The sequence below is a fragment of the Anguilla anguilla genome, chromosome 7, assembly GCF_013347855.1.
Source record: "Anguilla anguilla isolate fAngAng1 chromosome 7, fAngAng1.pri, whole genome shotgun sequence".
Classification (NCBI taxonomy): domain Eukaryota; kingdom Metazoa; phylum Chordata; class Actinopteri; order Anguilliformes; family Anguillidae; genus Anguilla; species Anguilla anguilla.
In genome coordinates this window covers 8,320,408-8,345,522 of record NC_049207.1, presented here as the reverse complement: position 1 = coordinate 8,345,522, position 25,115 = coordinate 8,320,408, and the positions used below count along the sequence as shown (strand labels likewise).

At 49.6% G+C, this 25,115-nt stretch overlaps 1 protein-coding gene across 5 annotated transcripts in view; it reads left to right on the top strand.

Annotated features, from left to right (window-relative positions):
* Nucleotides 1-25,115, top strand: part of plxna4 (plexin A4) — a 285,129-nt gene that overhangs the window by 148,211 nt on the left and 111,803 nt on the right. For all 5 annotated transcript variants that reach the window (XM_035424686.1, XM_035424690.1, XM_035424688.1 and 2 more), the window contains exons 4-5: nt 1,675-1,806; nt 20,861-20,961. In XM_035424686.1, coding sequence (XP_035280577.1) covers nt 1,675-1,806; nt 20,861-20,961 — 233 coding nt within the window. The remainder of the gene's footprint in view (nt 1-1,674; nt 1,807-20,860; nt 20,962-25,115) is intronic.

The following is a 25,115-nucleotide window of genomic DNA, read 5'->3' as shown; positions in this document are numbered from 1 at the left end:
CTCTAGTATATTAATATGATACAAGAGATTACAGTTGTAATCCATTTAGGATTTCAGATGTGTAATCCACTTTATTAATAGCGAAATGAAGCAGATTATATGCAGTATACGCTTGTTGAGAGCTTAGTCATGATAATGCTATACAATAATCCCTTAAAGAGGTACACCCACCAAAAAAAAGACATACAATATTAATATTATATTCTAACCCAGAATTAGAGGATTCCTAAAACACATGTTTGTGTGATGAGGTTCAAGTGCCAGGGCTATTCACTGTTTGCTGTGTTTGTAACTAAATATGAGTAGACTGTTCCGGGATGTTAAATTTCCACCTTTCCCTGCATTTGTCATGCTTTGGTTCTGATGTCATTATGATGTCACATTAGCACCTGAGAACATGGGATTTGTAGTTTTTAACCAATGGGAGGGTGACAATGTCTTCATTTTCACAGCCACAGGGCTTGAAGGCCAGAACCAGAGGAGGACGGCGAGGTCATGGTAGTACAGATGGTGGGACAGTGAACTGTCGGAGGAAGAATTTGGGTTGAGCACCTGATCCTCTAGCCGCCGTTTGGTGCCGCGATCACTCTGCTTTCATGGTTGCAGCGTCCCCTGAGGGCTGATCGGGTGTCAGTCGCTGGACTCGCCCCCCCCCCCCCCCCCCCCTTCCCCCTCGCTACGTCAGAACAGCCCTGTGGCGTCTCCCTGGCCCGCGGGTAATTTGTTTAGCCGCGCGGTCGCGACCGCACCGCAGAATGCGGCGACCGGTCCGCCCGCACCCCGGAGCGACTGGGGGATTAGCCCCGCCCCCTCGCCGCAAAGTTTACGGAGCCCGGCCTCCGCCGTGCGCAGCCACCCGCGGCTAATCTCATCCGGCCGACAGCCGGCACCGCCGGGGCACCTGGGGGGGGGAGGGGGGGGCAGGGAAAGAGGGGGGCGCGTAACCCAACACCACGCAAATCAGCTAACCTGATCGGGGAGATTAGATAACCCGGCGGCCGAATTAGGCCCGGTCTCGTGGAGCCGCTTTCTCTCCTCCCTTTGTCCCCCCCGGCCCCACAATGGGGTCCCGGCGAAGGTGTGCGCCACGGCGGGGCCGCTTGGGGATCGGCATGGCCCTCCGTGGGACCTCTCTGTGGGACGTGGGGTTTCGGAGAGGGGGAGAACCTCCGGAGGGGGGGGGGGAAACCCCATCCGAAAAGCACAATAAAGACAAAACAAAAAAAAAACTAAACGAGAGGCTGTATCAGTTCAAAGGCCTTTGTGCGGTGGAACGCGATACCCTCAGTGCAGAAAGTAAACAGAGAAGGGTCACTGGTGCATTCATGGCCTGGGAGTAACAGAGCTGCCATTGTGGAGGGTTTGTCATAATGAGACATATTTCAACGGGAGCGGTTCATGACCCATTCAGGTATCACATCATAAAAAAACAAGGAAAAACATGCCGACATAACTGTTTATGTTCCATGTTGTCATTGTTTCATTTTTAACTGTGAACTGAAATACAGGAAGTGAATGAAAACTGCGTAGCCTGCAATGTGCAGGTTCTGTCACGTCTATATGGGCGATGTGTGCCGGTGTAAGCTGTTGAAATAGCTGAAGGTGTTGTGCTGTACAGCGTAGCGTTTTTAAATGGCCACCTAACCCCCCATTTCCATCTGTCTGTCTCCTCAGATCCGAGTGGACGGCCCTTCCCACGGTGCCTTGCAGTACGAGACGGTCCAGGTGGTGGAGAGCGGGCCGGTTCTGCGAGACATGGCCTTCTCCGCTGACCACAACTTCCTCTACGTCATGTCCGAGACGCAGGTGAGTTCCTCCTCCCCCCGCCCCCATCATTTCCCCTCCCCTCATGACAAAGCGGTATCATCTCCCTCCTGTTACCTCCTCTCTCTCCCTCCTGTCACCTCCTCTCTCTCCCTCCTGTTACCTCCTCTCTCTCCCTCCTGTCACCTCCTCTCTCTCCCTCCTGTTACCTCCTCTCTCTCCCTCCTGTCACCTCCTCTCTCTCCCTCCTGTTACCTCCTCTCTCTCCCTCCTGTCACCTCCTCTCTCTCCCTCCTGTTACCTCCTCTCTCTCCCTCCTGTTACCTCCTCTCTCTCCCTCCTGTCACCTCCACTCTCCCCCCCTATCACCTCCTGTCTCTCCCTGCTCTGGGTCAGTAAAACTCCCAGGCAGTGGGCAGCGTGCAGAGTGCATCACTGCGGTGTTATCGTTGCAGCGCAAGCCGTGGCCTGCAGGGGGCCCGGGCTGGGGGCGAGCAGTGCCGTAAACACTATGAGCCGAGCGGCATAGCGCAGAACGAGTTAAGTCCAGCAGGCGCCCGCGCGCAGAGCCTTTTATAGCGGGCCGATTTCACGCCGCTCCGCGCCGGGGCCCCGAGACGAGGGCCACCTGTGTCACGGGGAGCGCGGAAGAGAGGCCGCCGAACTCCGCGCGTTCCCCGTCGGGCGCCTCGCCGTGGCGAAATACTCGGCCTCTCGTCCACAAGCGGTCCGACTCTTAAGTGCGTCCCCATATTAAATTGCCTCACGATTTCGCGTGGAAACGTGAGTGACGGGGAGCCGCCATTAAACGGGGTTTCGCCGGTTTCGCTGTTTTAATAGGCGCTCGGGGATTCGGTTATTCAGCGGCTTACTGCCTCGCTGTAGATGATGCCGCACGGTCAGGCGCATACGGCGACGTGGTGAAAATAAAATATTAGCAGAAATCGAGTTAGCGTCCAGGTTCACTAGCTGGTCTTTCCCTGACACACATAGAGGCACTGAGAGAAGCATTAAGAGGGTTGTGAGAGATGAAGGATGCGATGATAGAAGATTCGCACGTCGAGCCCCGGAGTTCCCGCCGAACAGAAGCAGGAGATGGGAATATTATTGAGCCGTGGCCGGGAGCAGGAGGATTTATGTGAACCGTCCACGGGCGAGCCGACTGTGGAAAACAACATGAGCGCCGCATGTGGGGAAAAATTGCCCAAACAGCTTAAGGTTGGCAATTTTGTATCCTGGGGGCTTTTTTTTTTTCAGCACGTGATAAACTTAATATAGGACATAGCGGTGTGTAAAATCAATGGAGTGCCCTTAAGTTAAAGCACACAAGACGGATGGAATAATGCAGCGTATACTGTTTTACTGCATGGCCGCTGACCGCCCGGCTGCACAGTGTGTGTGCATTGCTCACTTGCGTAGTGCAGTCAGCTTCGCTTTGCAGTGCGATCGCTTTCGATACATTCGGTTGTGTGTTATTTAGACTCTTAACACAGCCATACAAAAGTATACATAACAAACGCTGATGCTGTTGTAGCACTTTAAGAGGAAATGCTTAGAGATACCCTCTAAAAAGCATTTGTTGCATTCGTTATTCATTCGTATGTGTGTGTGTGTGTTTGTCTGTGCGTTTATTTTCACATACTGTAGGTGTATTATAATTCTTGTAACCTCTGATTTGGTCATATAAGTGCCTGTATTTGTCATTCTAGTGGAACACTTTGATTTTTAATTTGAGAGACAGACGGACAGACAGACAAACAGACAGTCAGACATATAGACAGGCAGACAGACAAACAGGCAGGCAGACAGACAGGCAGGCAGGCAGGCAGACAGACAAACAGGCAGGCAGGCAGGCAGGCAGACAGACAAACAGACAGTCAGACATATAGACGGGCAGACAGACTGGCAGACAGGCAGACAGACAAACAGGCAGGCAGGCAGGCAGACAGACAAACAGATAGTCAGACATATAGACAGGCAGACAGATAGACAGGCAGGGAGGCACACAGACAGACAGACAGACAGACAGAGATTTGTGTTGCAGCGCATTGTCTCTGGGTCAGTCTGAGTGTCGGGCGGTGAGCGAGTCTGGAGAGGAGCGGAGATTGGGAGGGGCCCTGACGCAGTGCAGAGAGAGAGAGAGAGAGAGGGAGCGGCTGATGGAATCGCGTGATTTAGAGGCGTCCAGTATAAATGTCAGTGGGCTTGGGCTTCTCCACACGCTCTCTGTAAACAGGGGTCTCTGAGGGTTGATGAAGAGCGTGTCAGGAAAAAACAAGAGAAGGTGTCGTGCTGTTTTTAAACACAGCTTGCCATCCCCTCAGCCAATCTTCCGAAAAGCAGGGCATCTCTGCGCTGTGTGCTCTACATCACTGTCCAGATAGAAAATGGATTTCTCAGCTGCTTCATCCAGTCTCCTCATTCTCCCCACCCTGAGTCTCGAAGTCCTGCCCTGGCCGCTTACCCAAAATGCATTGCGGCATTATTAATGAATAATATGAACTGTGAATTTAGAAATATTTTTTTTATGGTGTGGAGAGCTGAGGACTAAAAGAGAAAAAAAATTATCTTTCTCTGTCTAAAATCTAAAATACTAAATTATGAGTCTCACAGAAAGAATCGGTTACATGCATAAAATAGCCTATCTAACCACGGAAACTGTGATTTCCTGTCACTTTCCGAAGTTTTTATCATCCGTTGCTAAAAATGAGTGACACGTTAAGCATAATTCCCTGGTATTACTGTGAAGAGTGGATGGAACACAATTCTAGGAACAAAAAAAAGGCCTGTTTTTAATCCAATGGTTTTAAGTGTGCAGAAGTCTAATCTAAACGATGTTACACCAGAAACAAAAGCTGGTTTACCATCGTGGGGAGTAGTGCTCTGTTGTGAGCACATGTCTGATGGGCCACAGGTCTCTCTTGTCAGTGGTCACACTAGCCCATGGAGTGATGTGGCTTTAGAACGCAGGACATTTCGAAATCTGTGTTTTACTCAAATTCGCTTGCATTCCGATAACAAATAACTGTTTTTGCCATAATGTGCCAACTCACAATGATAACACAATAAATGTATGTTGTTCATAATGTAATTATGACACTTGTAACAAAAGCGGAATGAAAGTGCAGAATCAGCGAGATGAAATAAGACACAAATAATATTTTGATGTTCTGATCAAAAAAAAATTTTGGAACACAGACTAATATTTGAAAAAACCTGAAAGCGATTTGTTTTAATTTACTCATATTGAGCAAGCTAGCTAGAGCGTGACATCTCATTTTTTTTAACTTTTTGTTCAAATTAAGCTCTTTCTCTTTGAACCCCACAATGTTACCAATGGCTGTGTAAATATTATGATCAATAAACAACACAAATATCAGACCCAGAAAGACGATTGACCCAAGGAAGCAGGAGCAGTTATTTTGTTGTAGTTCATCGCCCACTGTAATCTTCAAAACAGACCTCAGAATACCTGCATTTATAGAATGCATGGTTTTTTTTTCCCCCTGCATTTTGGCAGTTTTTTCTGCATAAAAAAACGCTGAATCCTGCATTGATGTGCCACTGCTTGTGAACGCAGCTCTCTCACGATCCCCTGCAGCATAAATGCTAGCCAGTATCATTACAGCATACTACACATGCAGCATGCGGCATATTATCCTAAGAGCTTCACAGCGTACTGCGTGGATTATTCTATTTATTATTATTATAGGGTACTCTAACTTGCCATTTATCCTAAAACTCTCCACCAGCTTGATAGTAGACAATGGGGAAGTAATTACTTTTAATGGCTGAATCGAGGGAATGTGATTTTTTGTACGTCTCTTTAATGACACGCAAACCAGAATACCAGACATGCTTACATACATTGCTACAAAGGCTTCTGCTCTCCCTTCAGATTCAGCATCAGGATAAACTAATATGGCTGCACCCTATGGGCATCATTTATCCAAAGCGGATAAGTCATAGAAACACAAAAAAAAAAAAAACAGTAATATTGAAGTCACAATAATGATATTAGCGACAGTACCTGTGGTGTGAATTATCATGGCGACAGTAAAGACAGCTAATTTATTTTGGGAACAGCGTTCCCAGTACTCGTTCCCCTTCAGTTCAGTTTCCCGGGGAAAAGGCGCCCTGCTGAACTGCTGCTGTCTCTCCTCCACGAAGACATCATTTCTCTTCTTCACTCATTCGGGAAGGGGATAAATGAAATTTGGTGAAATGGCCATCGTCTTGTTTCAACTGTTTTTTTTCTTTCCGAAAAACGAGCAGAGCCTCAGTCTGCCAGGAGGCACGGGGACATATTGGGCCTGATTCAGTTTCTCTGGTGATAAATGTCTCGCTGCAGATGATAAGCACTGGAAATATTGCCTGAGTCATTAGGGCAGCGGGCGACATTACATCACACGGACCCGAGGCCTCAGTACCTTCCCTTATTTTCCTCAGTTAATTAAAAACACCTGAGGACGAGTTGCCTTGGCAGCGGCGGCGCGCGTGTGTGTGTGTGCGTGTGTGTGTGTGTGTGTGTGTGTGTGCATGTGTGTGTGGGAGAGAGAGGGAGAGAGGGAGAGAGAGAGGGAGCGTGCGATGCGCTGTTTGCCCTCTCATTCTTCAGATAATTTATTTGGCCCCGTCGAAGCGATAATCAGAGAGAACAGTGATGTAGGAGCGGGATGGATTCCTGCACTTCCTCTCTTTTTTTGTTGTTGTAATTTTCCTTTTTTTATCAGAGCGGAATATACGGAGTAAAGATGATGACATCATGGCGGGAGACAGCCTGGGGGGGGGGGGGGGATTAGCGTCGGGGGCCCAAGCCGATTTAGCTTTTCATTATTCCTGTACAGCGGGCCGAGTGCTAAGCCTCTACCTGTTTCCTCCTCTGTTGTTATTTATGAAGGGGAGGCTGGGGGTTGGATTAAACGCCCCCCAACCCCCCCACCCCCCCCAAACGCGGACGCCGTCGGACAGCTGGCGGCCTGAAAGAGGCGGGGGCGCTGACCTCACGTCCGGACATGGCGTCGGGCGCGTCTCCACCCCGTCCCTCTGCTCCCGAATTACGCGTGCGGGCGGCAGACAGCAGCCACGGGCTCAGGAGCAGCACGTCCCTGCTCTCTCAGTATACACACGATGGAAACAGTGGAGGAAAAAAAAAACAGGTTAGCTGCCCTTACGAACGAGGGCTGGGGTTGTTTTGGTCCTCAGCGAAGATGTATCTCCAGCAGCTTATGCAGAACGCAGAGGAAATGTATGGCGACAGAGCAATCTTATACCACGTTTACTGGTGGAGAGCTCTACAGGGTTATGGTAGAGAAGCGTACCGGGTTTTGGTAGAGAACTGTACAGGGTTATGGTAGAGAACTGTACAGCGTTATGGTAGAGAACCGTACAGGGGTTTTGGTAGAGAAATGTACCGGGTTTTGGTATAAATATACAGAGACATTGATTCGGTGAACAGCTCAGTTGCTGCAGTTGAGATGACGCTGTACCTTCTGCCTGATGGCAGGACTACAGAGGAGCAGTTAAGGGTGCTAAAGGTGCTTTTGATGTGCCGTGAGGATGTCTGGTTCAAGCCCCGCTGTCTCCGTCCAGCACCAGAGCACACTGGAGCCAGTATCGGTGACCTCCCTGCTCTTCATATTACCCTTCGCTGTCCTCTGTTGAGGAGCGCCAGGCGACTCAAGGCTGCTCAAGATGAAGATGAAGATGAAGCTAGTTCATGCTTAGCTTAGGCTATCCTTAGGCTTATTTTTGTGTATGTATTGGAAAGTGTGATTTTGTCTGTTGTTGTTTTTTATTTTTAAACTGTATTTTATGTGAGAATTGCTGAGGCTGGGCTGCTCGTCCTGTTCCGGTGCATGGGTATGGAATCTGGACCGAGCCGATGCATAACTGGCATTAGCGTCTTTCGGGGGGAGGGGATGTTTCAGTCGGCCGAGGATGATGCCGCCTCGCCGCGCACCGACGCCCCCTGCTGGTCCGTCAGGCGCTTGGCGGCTTGCCTGTCGAGCTGCGCGCGAAGCGTGTTCCCCCCCTCCCCCCCCCCCCACACGCCTGCGAGAACTTGTTGACTGCGGCGTGAAGCGCACGCTTGTCTTGGGCCCTCCTTCAGCAAACAGACAGCGGGGGGCTGCGATGTCCGATCGGCCGCTTCGTATCAAAAGCCGAGGGGAGCGTTAAAAAAAAGAAACGTTGAGGCCTCCTTTCGCCTGCGAATGTGGACACTAGGCTGTCATCGAGCGTGTGCGCTGTGACAGGCCGTCGGTATCTCTCCAGTCTCGTCTTTTTTAACGAAGACCAACTGGAGGACGTCGAAACTGTCAGCCGCAGTTCGGGGCACAACAAAGCGTCCGCAGACTGGAAGGCCGGTCTGGTGGCGGCGGGCGCTCGCGTCCTGTTGGTCTCCGTGTTCGCGGGCACGTGAACAGGGCGGATTTTTTATGTGCAAAAATGCGCGGATGCTCAGTCTGAGCTACGGCACCGCTGGGGCATGGCGCCCGGTAGCTTTTAACTGAACTTCTAACGGCCTCGGGTTGAAAGCGTCCAATCAATTCAACTTGCGTTCGGTACTTGAAACATAATAATATGGCCGCTGGTGCCCCAAATCCCAGACCAATACAAAATTCATTCGGCTCCGGGAAATTCGGACGTTTTTCTTGGAGGAGCAGATACGCGGCAGGAATCCACAGTGGTGGCGCATTGTCTCCCCCCTAATTAGCCTATTAGCCTAGTTAGAGCGCCGCTATCTGTTTTCTCTAAGTGTCCTGGGAGGTCTTCCGTAGTAGGCCACGCCCAGAGAAAACAGGCTTATTTTTCGCAGCGCAAAAGTCTCATTTGCGGGTACAGAGCACAGTGCCTGTCCAAATTCACCTCACACGTAAGAGGGGAATCTCGTACTGCCGGGTTGATTCAAATAATTAGAATTGATGGGAGATTGGGAAATGATTGCTTGTCTCCTACCATTTCAGTGAACTTGTACACCGTGCCAGCCTAAGAGTGTATGGATGTACACAATACAGGGAAGCACACTAAGACAAGAGTGGGTTGATGGTAAAACAATAGACAGATACTGTATGCATGCATGTGTTCTCAGACTGTATGTGACGTGCTCATAATCAGTCCAATTAACCCTGAGAGCCATTTTTGATTTTTGAGGAAAAGAATAGCTCTTAAACAATTCCAACTGTTTTTCTCAACTCCCACATTCGAGTGATCTACTGAACCTGGAGTCTCACTGAATGGCAGTTTTGAGAAGAGCTTTGTTTTTCAGCACTTGCACTGAAGTAAACTCTGAAAACAGAATTACTTAGCAACAGCTTTTTTATTTTATTTTATTTTATTTTTTTTAAACGAAATACCCTTTTAACATTTGGCGCATGACTCCTACTCAGTTTAGAATTCATTTAGAATCTTGTGTATTCTCCCGTTTTAGCTCGGTAAAAGCAGACAGCTCGCCATCACTTCCCTTTTCTCTTTTTTTGCGAGCGCCTCCATCTACAGGCTGAGCCTGCTCTGCAGCCGACGGCCACACGGTAATCGCAGATCGGCTGATACCATTGATCACTGCCAGAAGCGCCATGTTGTTTTTTTGTTTTTTTTGGTTTGCGTAGGACGTTTATATCCTTCCTAATCTTCCCTTTTACGTGAAACCATTACCGATTTTGATGACTGCGCATTAGGAATAGCTATTTTGTTGGTGTTTTTATTTATTTTTTATCTCAAAGAGATTTATATTAAGGTTAGCTTAGCTGTAGCTATTCCATTATTCCATTTTGTTCTGTTTGACTGGCTTGATTAATCTATATCTTTATCATTTAATACTTTAAACTTGTTTTCGTATTATGATTTCAGCATTAGCATGTGGGCACATGCTAGAAAATACTTTTTTTCTGGGAACTCCCAAAACATGAAAACATGAAAAGTACAACTTTTTTGTGAAAAAACTGCCATCAGCTGATTTTTAGCCATTAAAACAAGTGACTGTTATCATGAATCCAATATGGACACACGCACACATGCATACACACACACACACACACACACACACACACACGCACACACACACACGCACGCACACACAAGAACAGTATATTGACAACCGTGAGTACCCTGCTGGGGCGAGGCCTGAGAGAGACAGTGTGGGCTTCAGGAAGCCGAAGCAGGAAGTGGGAACACTTGATCGATACCGCAGAGCGTCCCGCTGCTCCGGTCCGGGGTTGGGACCATGGGGGTGCGTGGGGGCCATGCTGTTGTCATTAGAGCGGACAGGCTGGCCTGGGAGTCATTAGACTTCTGTGCTTTCAGTATTGGGTGGGGAATGGTGGGGGGTGGGGGGGCGGGCGGTGTTTGGGGCGTAGGAAATGATGCTGGTTTTGGTTTCCCAGAGAGGACAGATTGTTCTAGAAGCCCGGTACAAGCAGTACCCTGCTGATATTGGGGTGGAAGCTCGCTGGGTCCTGGGCCTGTTTATGTCTGTCACGGTGTCAGTGTAGAGAGGTACAGACACACATCACACACACACACGCACACACGCACACACACACACACATCTGTGTCTTTATTTCCTCACAGCTCGCTCTGAAGTTTCCCCGGTTGGTATTCTCTGCTTTTAAGCGCTCCTCAGCCCCCCCCCCCCCCCCCCCTGTCTCTGACAGAAGGAGTGTTTTGGAGAAAGGGGACACTGTGTGATTTGGGAGCTAGCTCCTAAAGCTACAGTCCCACAGCTGAATGCATTAACATCACAGAGTCCCTTTGAAAAAGCGCACTGAGAGAATATGCCAGATATAATCACGGACAGAACTGACGAATACAGCTGGGAGTCGGTCGCGTCCACTCTGCGACGCTCACCGCAGTGATCCGAAAAGGTTTCGTTTATGAGCTGGGGCGGAGCAGGCGCGCGAGTGAGCTCCCTGTCTCCGTGCCCACTGATTAATCCTCCTGATTATGCCGCTAATTGACTCTGGCTACTTGCACATCGTTTAAAAATGGGATAAATATGTCTTTTTAAGAGGAGAGGGCAGCGATGTGTGATCAGAGCGGAGATTATTGATGTGGAAGAGGGGGGGGGGGGAGCTAACACACTGTGTTGGCAATAATGTGGCGGTTCAGTGGTGTGGAGCAGTGATCAGGGACCGGAGCAGCAGTGTGGAGCAGTGGTCAGAGCAGCAGTATGGAGCAGTGGTCAGAGCAGCAGTGTGGAGCAGTGGTCAGAGCAGCAGTGTGAAGCAGTGGATGAGCCAAATAGCCACCAAAAAACTGATTCTATAATGGTTAAAGTCTAGTGCATTAACTTCAGATTTAGACACTAAATTATATGCAATTCTATCTTTGCATATGATGAAGCTTTGTATGTTTATTTGTTGTTTTTTCAACAGGTCAAAGTCAACATTTATTCTTTTCAGCAGATTCCGTGGGACATGGCTGCTTTATATGTTTTATTTTTTATTTAGTTATGGAGTAACTGTCTCACCAAATTTGTATTTCAGTCAAAACCATAAAACAACTCTGCATTGCCTTGTTCCTATTCGTATGATGAGCTGTCTCTGTGGAGGTTACACACAGAACATCAACCATAGCTTTGTATATGTCCTGTTATTTCTGTTTCAATAAACATTCATAGTGCTAGTTTTTCATATTTTGTCCTTTTGTTAAACCTTGAAATTTTAATGCAGTGAAAATGAAATCCTTCCTTCACCGACACAATATACTCAACACATTTACGATTTTTATTAACAATGTAGATTTGAGACTAAAGACTTCCATTTCTCATTTTCCAGTAGTATTACCCCCCCCCCCCCCCCCCCCCCCCCCAGAGTCAATTCTTAGTAGATATGCCTTTGGCATCAATTACATCTCTGAGTCTTCTCAGTTATGTCTGTGTGACCGTTGCACATTCAGATTTTAGCATTTTTGCCCTTTCCTCCGTGCACATTTGCTCTAAATCTGTCAGGTTACATGGAGAGCTAGACAGCCATTTTTAGGCCATGCCGCAGATTTTCAATGGGTTTTATATCTGGGCTTCGGCTGGGCCATTCCAGAAAAGTGACCTTTTTGTTTTTTTTAAAGCCCTTTTGTAGTTCTGCAGTGTGCTCTGGGTGATTGTCCTGTTGGAACATGAATCTTCGCCCTCCATGCCGATCGTTTGTGGACTGAAACGGGTTCTCGGTGATTTACCTGTATTTGTCTTCATTTATCTTGCTCTTGACAGCAACAATCTTCATGCCCCTCCGGCTGAAAAGCGACCTCGTAGCATGGCGCTGGCACCACCGTGCCTGATGGTGGGGATGCTGTTACCTGGGCGTGTTTGGTTTGTGCCAAGCAAAAAAAAGTGCTCTGTTTTGAGGTGCGAGAGCTCGACTTCATTCTCATCAGACCAGAAAATATTCTTCCAAATGGTCTGAGGATCTGTTGCCTGGCTTGTTGACGAACTCCAGGCGTGACTTAATCAGAAGTCTAAAGTGGCTTTCATCCAGCCAGTGCACCTAGGAAGGCTCAAAGCTTTGCCTGTTTTTTAATAACCTTCCCCAGCTTTTTGCCTCCTAACAACTTTGTCTCAAAGTTCCTCGGGCAGTTTCTTGGTCTTTATGTCAGCATGACTGAACTGATCCGCTCTTTAATTTGTGAGACCTTCCAAGCTCCCTGATGTTTATTCTGCAATCTAAGGTCTACAGGTGGATTTAAAATGAACACAGGTAGACCGTGGGTTGGCTCTAGCACCCACCGTGGTCCTGACCAGGAATAAGCGGGTCAGATAATGGATGGATATTGATATTGAAAAAAAAATCACAACATTGCCGGACCCTAATTGGAAGATAAGCTAAGCACACATTTTTTTTATTTAAATGAGTGTAAAACAGTTCCTGCTAAAAAATAATGTCATGCAAATGATGGCGTTTACCGGCATGCATGAGTTTATTCTGTGAGCGCACAGCGCTGTGTGCAATCAGTCGCCGTCTTGACGGGTTTGTTTGGGTGAGGGAGTACAGACTGCCGATACTATCGCCACTGCGCACAGACACGGTGTTGCTCAACAGCACGTGCCCTGCCCTACCGTTTTTAAAAAGGAGGAATCCGGTCGGGAAACCGAAACGACGTTTTAACGTTCTGTACGGTAACACGGTTTGATGTGAAAGATGATAGTCTGTACGTTTCCCCCGTCGACGGAGAACGCCCTGCTCACAAGCGTCTATACCCCGGCGCCTTTTCATCTAGCGCTGAGGCATTTTAAAAAGGCTTTATGACTCTCCGCTGCTGTAATAACTCTGAAATAATGGTTTTGAATAGCGGCAGTGTGGGAAAGGGGTATTTTGAAACGGTAGGCTATTTTTTTTGCATGGTAATTGCCTGCTGAGTAGCGCTGTGTTTAGTTATAACTTGCCAAAAATATGATAAAATAGGAAGTTACGGGGTGTTTTTCTCAGGATATGCTGTAATAATACACTATCTATGATACTGTGATGAGTTTTCAGCAGAAATATTTTTTTATGCTGTGTTTTTGGGCTGATTTCAGTTCTTGGGAGTATCTCTGAATTTCTGTGAATATCCCTAAACTGGTAGATATTGTTGTCTCCGTGGGGTTCTTGTTATGGTACCCAACAACGACTTGTCGGCACAGCTCCTTTCCAAATATGTTTCTTACGAAGGGGCAGCTGTGGTGTAAAGCACCCCCTGATTGGCCTCTGATATCTACTCACTTCCTGTTGTGCCTGTCTGCCTGTCTGTCTGTCTGCCAGCGCAGCTGTGGTGTATAGCATCCCCCGATTGGCCTCTGATATCTACTCACTTCCTGTTGTGCCTGTCCGCCTGTCTGTCTGACAGTGCAGCTGTGGTGTATAGCATCCCCCGTTTGGCCTCTGATATGTCCTCACTTCCTGTTGTGCCTGTCCGCCTGTCTGTCTGACAGTGCAGATCTGATACCTGCCTGCTAGAGACATTTCTTGCTCCGATTTTGGAAGGGGAAAGTGAGGAATTGTTATTGGCTCTTGTTTTATCTTTCTGTTCTCCAGTCTGACCTAAGTGACTTTGACATCCACAGAATGAGAGAACAGGCATTGAGGCTGCCAGGGTCATTCTCTTTCAAAATTAAGGTCAGGGGGAGATGCGACTGTTTGACTCGGACACAGTATCGGACTCCTGAGTGACTGCATCACGTGCAATCAAATAATTTCACTGGAGTTACTTGACAGGTCCTATTGACTTCAGGAAACATTGCATTAATGCCGAGTGCTAATTGCTGCAGATGCGGACGCAGACTGACAGTAGTTAGGTGAAGTTCCGAGAGGTTGTCAGTGGAGAGGCTCCGCCTCCCTACAGCTGGATGTCACAGCAATTCCATTGGTTCAATTCCATCCAATGGACACTTGACTATTTATGGCTGTACAATAGTTTAGCAAAGATGCTCATATATAAAAGCACAAAGTATGTGTTTTAGTGTGTGTTGTGTGTATGTAAAACCGTATACAGTCATATTCTCTAATATAGTGTGTAGCAGAACAACATTGTTAAACATTGTTATACAGTTATATAAAATATATGCATTTTCATATAACAGTATCAGAAAATATATAATTTGCGTCACAGAATACCACACAGCATTGCTGCCTCAGGCTCCCAGGTCATGTTTTTGAATCTTGCAAATCTCTTTTCACATTTCTCTTTTTCAAATTTCTAAGATCCCCCCCCCCCCCCCCCATCAGAACTAATGTTCACTCTAGGAACTGAAGGTACCTAAATTATTAAGACTGTGTACTGTACTGTAAAATAGCTCAAAGTCAAATGCTTTTAATTTCTATTTGGCCCCGAGGGAAATCTAGCATGGCATATTCAGGGGAAGTCACATCTGCAATCTCATCAAAAAATATTTAATAAAGACGACCTTTGATTTCAATTATAAGCATGTGTTTCATGACAATCATTGGGGCACTTCTTTATATAATCCCCATGTGTGACATAGAGTTTATGAAGTGATTTTATTAGGTTATTACAGTGCCCCACTTCTTGCTGTAGGGTATTTTATTTTAACAAGAAAAAAAAGCAAAACAATACGGATACTTTTGAGCCTAGTTTTGCGATTACATACGCACACACGCCACATACACGCGCGCGCAAATACACACACACACACACACACACACACACCAAATCGTGCAAAACTTCAAGGACAGTGAAATCCAGTTTGCAAAAATGTTTCTTCTCTCACCGAAGTAAAAAGGAAACACCGTGACCCACATGTTGGTGGAATCGTGTGTCCGTGTTACACACGCGCCTCTCTTACTCCTCCTGTGCGTATTTACCAGCGAGTGCCTTCAGGGGGAGGCTGAACCGGCTCGGACAGAATTAGCTCTGATATGTTTGTGCCTTTCACAACCCGACATCGGAGACAGAATGCAAATCCAGTTAGCGGGAGAGTGTGTCCGGGGTTCGCGGGAGACATAATTGCATTTTCCATCTGCGTCCGCCCCCCCCCCCCCCTCCCTCCCCCCCCACCCCCGGGGGTCTGGCAGGGTCTAGCGGGGCCTAGCGGAGCCTCTGCTCATCCCCGTGAACCCCCCACTCTGTCCAAGCTCTGTAAAATTCACTTACAGCACCAAGCCCCGGGCCTCACAACAGATGTATAAAATTGAGTGGAGGAAAAAAAAAAAAAAAAAAAGATCCCCTTTCCACCGGCCAATGTTTTCCCCGCCTTCTCCAATGGGGGGAACGCGTTTGCCGATGCCTCTGCTTCCGCGACCTCTCGCGTCCCCCCCACTCCCCGCCCTCCGCCCCGCGCCCCGCGGCGAAGAGGCCCGTGGTCAAATGTGTCAGCGCACCCATTTGGGCCCCCGTGGGGTGGCATTGCCATTTTATTGCCTGGATATGAAAGTGATTAGATTACGAGATTGCAGATTTATTAAAGTTCAGATCCCAGGATTGCTCCGCCTTCAGCCTTTTTCTGTAAAAGAGAGATTATGGGAAAATATTGGTCTGCTTATATGGTTATTTGTCATTGTCAAGCAAATATGACAGGCCTTCAGACAGGGCAGAAGATATGTTTTTATGACCTGCATAATAAATAAAAACTATGTATATTTATGTGTGTGTGTGTGGGGGGGTTGTAGTCGTATTCATTAACATAACGATATGGATATGATAATGGCTAGTTTGTATATGTCAAGGCCTTTATTGAAGGCTTATTGTTGTTCAGTTCAGACTCCCCAAATACAGATGCAGACTAGTCTCCTCTCTCTGTTCCTCTTTGCCATTTTTCCACAGCGCTGCTATCTGTACAAATATAGTATTGATCATTCTAATGCCGACAGGACTGCAGATGCTAATCCCTAGCATTGGCAGTGTGCATGTGTGTGTCAGAACATGTTTACTGCGGCGCTTAGCAACTGCATGCCCCTGAGCCTATTGGAGGATTGTCAGCCAGTGGGATTAAAGGTGATGGAGGTAAGGGCTGTGGTTGGTTTTGGAGGGGGGGGGGGGGCACGTAGGGAGCTGAGGTTAGCCCTTCACTTAGACCACAGCTGTCTGGTGCTGAGAGTGGCGTGTTTTTGGACAGCGGCCACGGTTCTGAACTATGACATCACTTCCTCCTCTCATCCTGAGCCCAGCTCCAGCCCCCGGGCCCCGTACAGCAGCTGGTTGGCTCTTAGAGGGTCCGGCACGTAAAGTGGGGGGCAAGGGAGGAAATGAAAGTGAAAAAGACAAACGGAAGTGAAGGCCTCCCTCACTCTCCACCAAAGGCCCCCCAAAAAAGAGGCGTTATGCTTTCAGCCGCCCCCCCCCCACCCTCCCTTCCCACCCCACCCTCCGTTTCCCAGCTCCAGAGCTCCGTAGAAAAACTCCGTAATGATGCTAGTTGCTGTTTATCGCCAAACTAATGAACAACTCCGTGAAAAGAAAACCTTTTGCGCTCCAGGGTTTGGGTTGTGGGAGGCAGGGAGGGGCGCTGGTCCTCCCCCCTCCCCTCCCCGGTCGGAGGGGATCGTCTGGCTGCGGGTGGAACTCGGCGGCCCCCGGTCGTCCTTAATTACGCCCGAGGAGCGGCGAAATAACGACGAGCTCGGCGGATCGCGCTTCTCGTCATAAATCTCTGTCCGCGTTTGGGGCGCTGCGGCGGGATTGGCGGGGTGGAGATAGACGGAGGAGAGAGAGAGGGAGAGAGAGAGAGAGACAGAGAGAGAGGGAGCGAGAGAGAGAGACAGAGAGAGACAGAGAGAGAGAGGGAGAGAGAGAGAGAAAGAGATGGAATCAGTTCGGTTAAGGCGCCAAGCTGTGGTACAGGGACAAGCCCCATGTTCTGGGATTGAATCCAGAATGAATGCCAGTGCCCAATGTGGCAAGTAGCTCCGTTTGACGATGGCATCACCCAGGGTATGGGAGGGTTCAGTCAGTTTCATCGCTCCTCAGTGACCCCCGTATGTTGATCGGGCGACCGTGGATTGCATGATAAAGCCGCTTATGGAAGATCTGCACTATTAGCTGTGGTCTGCGGTGTGAAAAGAAGCAGCTGGCAACATCACATGTTTCAGAGTAGAAGCGCAGATGTTTGCACTATCCCAAATCAGAAGTCGGCAGTGGGGTGTGTGCATGAATGTGTTATGAAATTAGGGTGAGCCCCATGTTGGATGCCAAATGTATTATTATTATTATTATTACCATGATAGTTTCCATTGTCATCCTCGCTGTCATCATCCTCATCATCATTTGCTGTTATAACTGTGCTTTCAGTGTCTGTCAGGTACAGTAGGTGGGTTGGGACTTCCACATCTGTTGCATCTGTAATAATTGCTTTCTCTCATAACCTTTGCTTCTTATAGTAGTTTTCTTCCTCTAATCTCTGATAACATAGCACAGAGTGAGCTTGAAGAAACAGGAGAAACCACTGTAAATCTCTTCTCCATCTCCTAATAGAAAAAAAGGTGTCTGGTGTCGAAAATTGAATTTCCTGAGCGTGTCTAAGTCCCTATAACAGCAGCATAAAAACAAGCTTACAGCACTCTTATCTGTTTAATATGCATCATGAGCATTAAATTCTTTTTTTTCGCCATTGATTGGTGGAGCGAGTGAAGAGAAAACGCAGGGCTCGCTGTAAGAATACCTGGAACGGTTTATAATTTTACACTTCATCGGTGTGAAATAGACTCTGGTAAATACGGCACAGCCAGCGTGCGATTTAGAGCTTTACGAATCTACCGGGACCCGGGATAACCATCAGGCCTCAAAATCCTGCCAGCGCCCCCCTCCCCCCGCCCCCCACCCCCCTTCCCTCCCTTTTTAGGGGAAATGGCCTTTTTCCTCGGATAGGTCCCACGCCGGTGCCCTCTTCCAGAGCGCACTCACGGAGAAAAACGTTTTTCTATCAAAAGAATAACGGGTGAGCAGAGGAGTAGCGATACCGTAACCGGTCTCATTTCTCTCTCTCTCTCCAAAATCTCCCCGTCTCTCCTCCGCTGATACGGAAACGTTGCGGGATCTGTTCTTATTTCCCTTTTTTTTAACGCACCGGAGAGGGGGTTCCATCTTTAAACAGACGTAAACAACATTAATCTTCGTTAGTAAATAGCTGGTGCTATTCCTGGCAGAGGGACAGCGTGTAAAATATTCAGGAGTTGAGGAAAAGTTATTCCTGGTACAGAGATAAGTGGTATATGCTGACTGTATATACAGCTGAATAGATTGTCATTGTTCCTGATATAGCATGTGCAAAAACTAGGTATATACTAGCATGTATAACACCAGAATTGAACAGTACCTACTGGAATGAAGAGAATGTATTGGTCCTGAAACAGATTTAGATTTGACGTATACTTTTTATCGCCAGTAGATAGAAGGTCGTATTGTATGATATTGCAACAAATCATATTTTATACTTGAGGGAGTAAAAAGTGTTATTCCGAATACAGATAATGGCTAGGCACATTTACAGGGTGAAATGCAGGGCATCTTCATATAGAGATCATATATTCAGGAAAGATATTCAAGTGTAAAGAAGAGGCAGTCTGTCATACAGGTCTAAACAGGAAACGTAATCAGGTTTGGAGAGAAGGTGTTATCGCCACAGTCTGTATAACCAGGGTAAACATATATGAATGTGGGGAAGGTACTGCTCCTGATATGGAAAGAAGCGAATAAATATTTAGGAGTGAAGAGAAGGTATTATTTCCTATACTCATATAAATAGGATAAACATATGGGAGTGAGAGGTGGCATTATTGCCGATTCTGAAATTGTGGGGTAAATATTCACCTAGACCAAGGCGAGATATTACTGCCTTTATATGCTGCTCTTTCTCTCCTGTGTAAAACCTCAAATCTCCTTTCTAAACGACACCATTGCGCCTTTAAACAGCGAAGATGACGAAAAGCTTATATTCAGTATTATAGTCAACATTATACCCAAAATGGCTTCGCCAATTTTCAGAAGTAAATTATGCTGTTATTTTAAATGCAGCACAGGCGTTTCAGAGAGGAAGGTTTGGTGTCGTAAACGTTTGCATTGGTCCCCCTTTTCTTTTTTATTTCCTTTACGAGAGCTGAAGTGGATTCTAGGCATCTGCGGTGTTGATTTTGGATTTTTTATACTGTCTTTAAGATTAATTTCCAGCCAGGTTATGTGGAGGCTTATAGCAGTGTTTGCTGTGAAACAAAATGATAACATATAATGAGTCATAAGGATTATGTTTCTCTGTGAATGGTTTCTGAATGAACTGGGAAGTTTATGAGGGAAACATACTCTCTTCATTCTTCATGTTCGTACATAAATCATAGCAGTGGAGTGAAAGTTTTGAAAATGCAGACTTACTTTCCAGCCGGGAGAAACTTGGCTCTTGAGCTGAGTTGAGTATCAAAATCTCCCTTTGAACTTTAGCTGTAATTTTGGAAACATTTCCTTTTTTTTTTCCCCCCCGCACAAACTTAGCGTTGCGGACGGCAACAGCATTGTCTGTCTCCTGGGCCTGACAGCCTGGCATAATTGGCATGTACTTCCTGCAGCTCTCTGCTGTCAATAACAGGACGAGTGACAGCGGTCGTCAGTGACTGGCGGCTCATTAATCAAAAGCCTGATGGAAACTGGAAGGACTGCGATGCCATTTTCCGTGGAAGCGCACGGTATTCGCCTCTGGAGGTTTTACGATATCTCCATTTCAGCCTCGACGATCTGCTGACACTAACCACCCTGTTAGCTAATTCACCCCTCAAGTCATTTATCAAAATGCATTCTTTCAGTCATTTTTTTTTAGCATTATGTTAAAATTTTTGTTAAAGGTTCACTTAGTACAGAAGACTCGCGCTGTGGTTTTATGTGGGTTTGTCCTTTATACTCCAAAACGTCCACACTTTTTTTATGCTGCCATTCAAATTCTTCTCCCATTTAGTTTTTTTTTTTTTTTTAGGTTGGAAAGGTGAACAGAAAAACACAGTAACCTGAAAATTCTGCCTTGTGACAAATGGCTACAAAGCGTCACAGCGTTTGAATCGCCTAGTGTTTGATGGTACAGCTCTAGGGGGTTTGCTCCAGATAGATTATCCAGCTCCTTTCCCTGTCCTTATCTCTGGATGGCCTTGAAGAATCCGGTCTTGGCCAGTGTGGCCAAGTTATATCCTGGAGAGCCACAATAGTTTATCCCATTCTGCCTATTGGTGTTCTACAGTGTGTATACAAAAAGCTGTTTGTTTGAAAAGAATGAAAGTAATCCTTGTGCGCATTCCACAGTAACCCCCCCCCTGAACCCCTCCGCCCCCCCACCCACCCCCACCTCCACCTCCACTGTGTGTTGTCAAAGGCTTATATATATATTTTTTAAACCCAGTCTCAGGGAGTTCTCTTAAGCATTCAGCGCGTGCAGTTCAGCCTGTGCTGTGCTGTGCTGTGCTGTGCTGTGCTGCAGATGAGTCTGAGGGCTCAGTTCCTCCTGCAGTCCCGGCTGGCACGGTCTGACGAGGGTCATTTTCACACGCCCAAAAAACGTGAGGTCATCCTGCCGCCGGGGGCGTCGTGCGGAAACGGGTTTCTCGCCGCCGCCTCCTCCGCTGCCTCGTAATGAGGTGTCACGGTCTCTGAGTCCCTCCTCATCATCCTCCTCTCTTCCTCCCTTCCTCTCTCTCTCCAGCTCACTCGGGTTCCCGTGGAGGCCTGTGGTCAGTACTCCACCTGCAGCGAGTGCCTGGGCTCCGGGGATCCGCACTGTGGCTGGTGTGTGCTCCACAACACGTAAGTCCTCCCCATAGAGACACACTGCTGCAGTAATGTAACACAGTACTGTTATGTCCAGAGGTATTGGCAGTGTTGATGAAAATGTGGAAAACAAGCTGTGTACAATGACACAGATGCTGAACTACCTTAAGTACCTTACTGATGTGAAAATGGCACTTGGATACTTCTAATGGCTTTTCTTTTTTTTTTTTTTTTACATAAAATAGACATTTTTTATGCTGTTTATTCACTGAATTTTCAATCCGGAGGTGATCACAGGACCACAGGAATCTGATTCAATGATAGAGACAGGGGAAATGCTACGCAAGTTTGTGTGAAACTGAGATAAGTCTGCGCTGTCCACTGAGCTCCTCTCTGAAAGTGGTTGTGCTGTGTGAGTTGCGCAGCGCGGGGTCGTAAAAGACGGCGAGCCACGCCTCGGTCGTCGCGGGAACAGGTTCCTGGGAAAGCTGCGTGCCCGCGCGCTTCGCCGAGGGCCCGGGGCCCGGTGCGGGGCCCCTCCCCGGCAGACACGCCTGTGATCCGCCGGCCCCCCGGTCGGGTTCCTGGGGCCCAGGCGCGGTGCCAGGGGGCCCGGATACATTTCCATGAATCCCCCGTCCTAATTTACCTGCCAGAAACCTGACTCTGCCCAAAGCACAGCCGGGGCATTGACTGGCCCTGTTGGCATGGGAGCGAGTGGGGGGGGGGGGGGGGGGGGGGGGGCTTCGGAGCTCCTCTTCCCATAATGATCGCTGTTACAGTTCTCAACACCACCCCCCCCCCCCCCCTCACCCCTCCCACACACACACACACACACACACACACACACACCCTCCCCCCCACACACACACACACACACACACACACACACACCCCCTCCCCCACACACACACACACACACACACACACACCCCCTCCCCCACACACACACACACACACACACACACCCCCCCCCACACACACACACACACACACACACACACACACACAAGCGTGGAGGCTGAGGGTAATGACTGTGGCCTCCGGAGGCCTGGAGTATTTCTCACTTGGCTGTAAATTGAAAATTGGATTTTTTTCAGGAGTGCTCCTGTTGGGCTTTGCAGGGGAGGCAGTGGGGGGGGGCGCTCTTACCCATCACGCCGGGCATCTTTTCACTCCGTCCAGCCCCCCTACCCCGCACCCCCCACCCCCATCCGCACCGCGCCACCCCCTGGCTTGTACTACACGCCGCGGGGGCCTCCCCGGAGAGCTCTCGAAAGGTCACCGAGTCGGTAAAAACCGGCGGAGCCGGGAGCGGCGAGAGTGCCGGAGAGTGAGGATCCGTGTCTGTCTGTCACTCCGGCCCCCGGGGGCCCGGCGCGGCGGCGGGACGGGGGCCGCATTAGGGCCGCTCACCCTCCGATCGCATCCATCAGGAGGCAACAGGAAAAGGGCCGGGTCTCCATGCCGAGTCCACACCCCCCCGCAGGCCTAGCACACCTCGCCCAGCTGCAAGCTGTTTTCATTTTCTCTCAGTGAGCATATTCACACTAAGGCTGCTTTACTTTTCTGTTTTTTTTCCCCCTCAAACTGATGTCTTCAGAAGGTTACCATCCCAGTACCACCGTGCCCGTTTTGTCGCGAAACGTCCGACGGTTTCAGTCCGTCAATTTATTCCGCGCTCCTTATTGTTAAAAAAAAAGGAAAAAAAAACCTCTCGGCACGTCTTTATGCCATTATTCGCGACGGCTCGTCTCCGTGGAGACGGCGACGGTTGTCTAGAACAAAAGGAGCCCGTCTAAGAGTGCAAATGGGCTTCTGGGAGCCCGAAGCTCTGGGACGGGGGCCCCGGAACGTCTTCCCTCCCCCCCCCGCCCGTCGCCCGTCGCCCGTCGCCTGTCGGGGGGGGGGATCTAATGACTGAGACGCCCTTAAAGGAAGAGCTGATTTGCAGCCGGGGATTACTCTGTCAGAGCCGGGCAGATAAAATCACAGGCTCTCCAGCCTCAGCCCGCTGCCGGCGTCCTGCCTCGTCCTGCTGGAGAATTAGTGTCAGCGGTGCGCGTGGAGAGAGGGGGGGTGATGGGGGGGGGGGTGCGGGAAAACAGCACCAATTTTCCAGTCAGCTCAAGGTGCCGCGGACGGGGGGGCGAGGGGTTTTGGGGGGCGGGGGTGGGTGCCGCGGAGGGGGGCAGGCAGCGGGGGGGGAGGGGGGCACGCTGCAGGGCCTGTGCAGGATTACGAGCGCTAGGGAAAGCGCACATAAAAATGGCTCGCTCACCTGCCGCTTGTCACACAGGCGTCCCGGGGCACATCTGTCACTGTGTGCTGTTCCCTCTCTCTCTCTCTCTCGCTCTCTCTCTGTTTTTCTGTATCTCTCTTCTCTCTCTTTCTCTCCCTCCCTCTCTTTGCCTCTCTCTCTCCCCCTCTCTTTCTCTCTTTCTTGCTCTATATTTTCCTCTCTCTCTCTCTCGTCATCTGTTTCCCTCTCTCCCATGGCCTTGTGCCCGGAGTCATGGAATAACACCCCGCTCTGATGGAGACAGGGGAACCGGACCTGCCCCACGCAGCCCGGCCCTAATTGATCGCCCCCGAGTTTACCTTTCCCACTCAAAATGCTCTGAATACTTAATAGAGCCCTGGAAACCGGAGCAGCCCGCCCCCCCTCCCTCTCACTGCCCCCCCACCCCCCCCCTCCCCGGCCCCCCCATCCAGCAGACTCACTCGGGGGGCCGAGCTCCCCTCATCCCTTCCCCTGTTTGGCTCCTGTAATCCATCTGTACATGGTTAAAAGAGGATTAAAAACATAACTCAGCTGCGCCCCTCCCCCGCCCCCCCCACCACGCGGCCGGCCTGTTGTTTTTTTAAAGGGGGGGGCTGGAACCCACAGCGCAACAGATCGATACGGCCCGCGTCAGCAGAGAAGGGGGGGGGGGGGGGGAGATACATAGTGTTGTCACGGCGATCGTTCGATCGTGGCGGCCCCCGCACGCTGAGCGGATTTCGCGCTTTGAAGTGCACCCGGGGGGGGTGGGGGGGTGGGGGCTCTGCGACGGACTGCTGAACTCTGGGAAACGCGTTCCGTCGGACGCGCCGCCCGTTTGGCGACCGGGGCTGGTTCGGGCCGGCCCGCGCGGGGCGTGCTCGCTCCCCTCCTCTCTCAATACCGCTCTGCAATCGACTCTGTGTGCGGAGGAACGATAGCGGTACGCCATCGATGCTCTCCGAGGCCTTCGCTCTGCTGACTGCGGCGCTGCGTGCGCCAAGTGACGCGGCGGTTTCCGGCCGGGCGTTAGAGCCAGCTAGCGTCGGGCTAACGGAGCGCCGGTTGATCGCGCCGCGTGAAAACGGCGTGTCCTTTCCCAGAATGCATTTCTCTATTCCAGGCAGTTTGGACGCTGTCAGGAGTCACCGGCCATCTGGCACGCCTCCCTTACTGGGCAGAATTACGGGGAGCGTTACGAGCCGCGCCTCTCCCCGTTTTATGGGAAGGGCTGTTGTTAAGTAATGTACCTGGCTTGATTGGTGTTGTAAACGCGCGGCTGTAAAAAAAAAAAAAATCAGCGGCGGCGTATGTCAAACGCGAAATCGAACGGAACGCCGCGGCCTAAGCACCTCCCATCGACCGGTACGGGAGGGAGGGCCGAGGGGCAGGGGGTGAGAGAGAGGGAGAGAGAGAGAGGGGGGGGTCACATTCTCGGACACGGTGGGCAGCTATATTTCAGAGCCCCTGGGGAGGGAGGGGGGCGGTGGGAAGGGGGGGTGGGTATTGGTTTGGGGCATCAATGAGGCCATTGAGTTGTACGGTTAATCCAGTATTGATTTCCCAGTGCTGTTGTGATAGCCGCGTAACCCCCCCCCCCCCCCCCAGCCCCGGTGGTCCCTTTGGTGAAGACCAGCGTGAAATCCGGCGTGTTTTTTATGGCGGGGGCCGTGACCTCATCCACGCCAGTCGCAGAACACTGGGTCCGCGTCCGTGACTTTGACCTCCCCATCGCCATGGCCACCACAGACCGATGTTTCGAAGTAGCCCCTGCCCGGAGGCTGGGTTTGTGGGTGGTGGGCTCAGGTGCGCTTTTTTTGAGGGGGGGGGGGGCTTTTTGGCCCGGGGAGGGAGGAGAGGGCTAACGGGCGGACGGACAAGGCCGCCAAAAATGAAAACCTACGCACGACCTGCTCGCCTGGGAGGA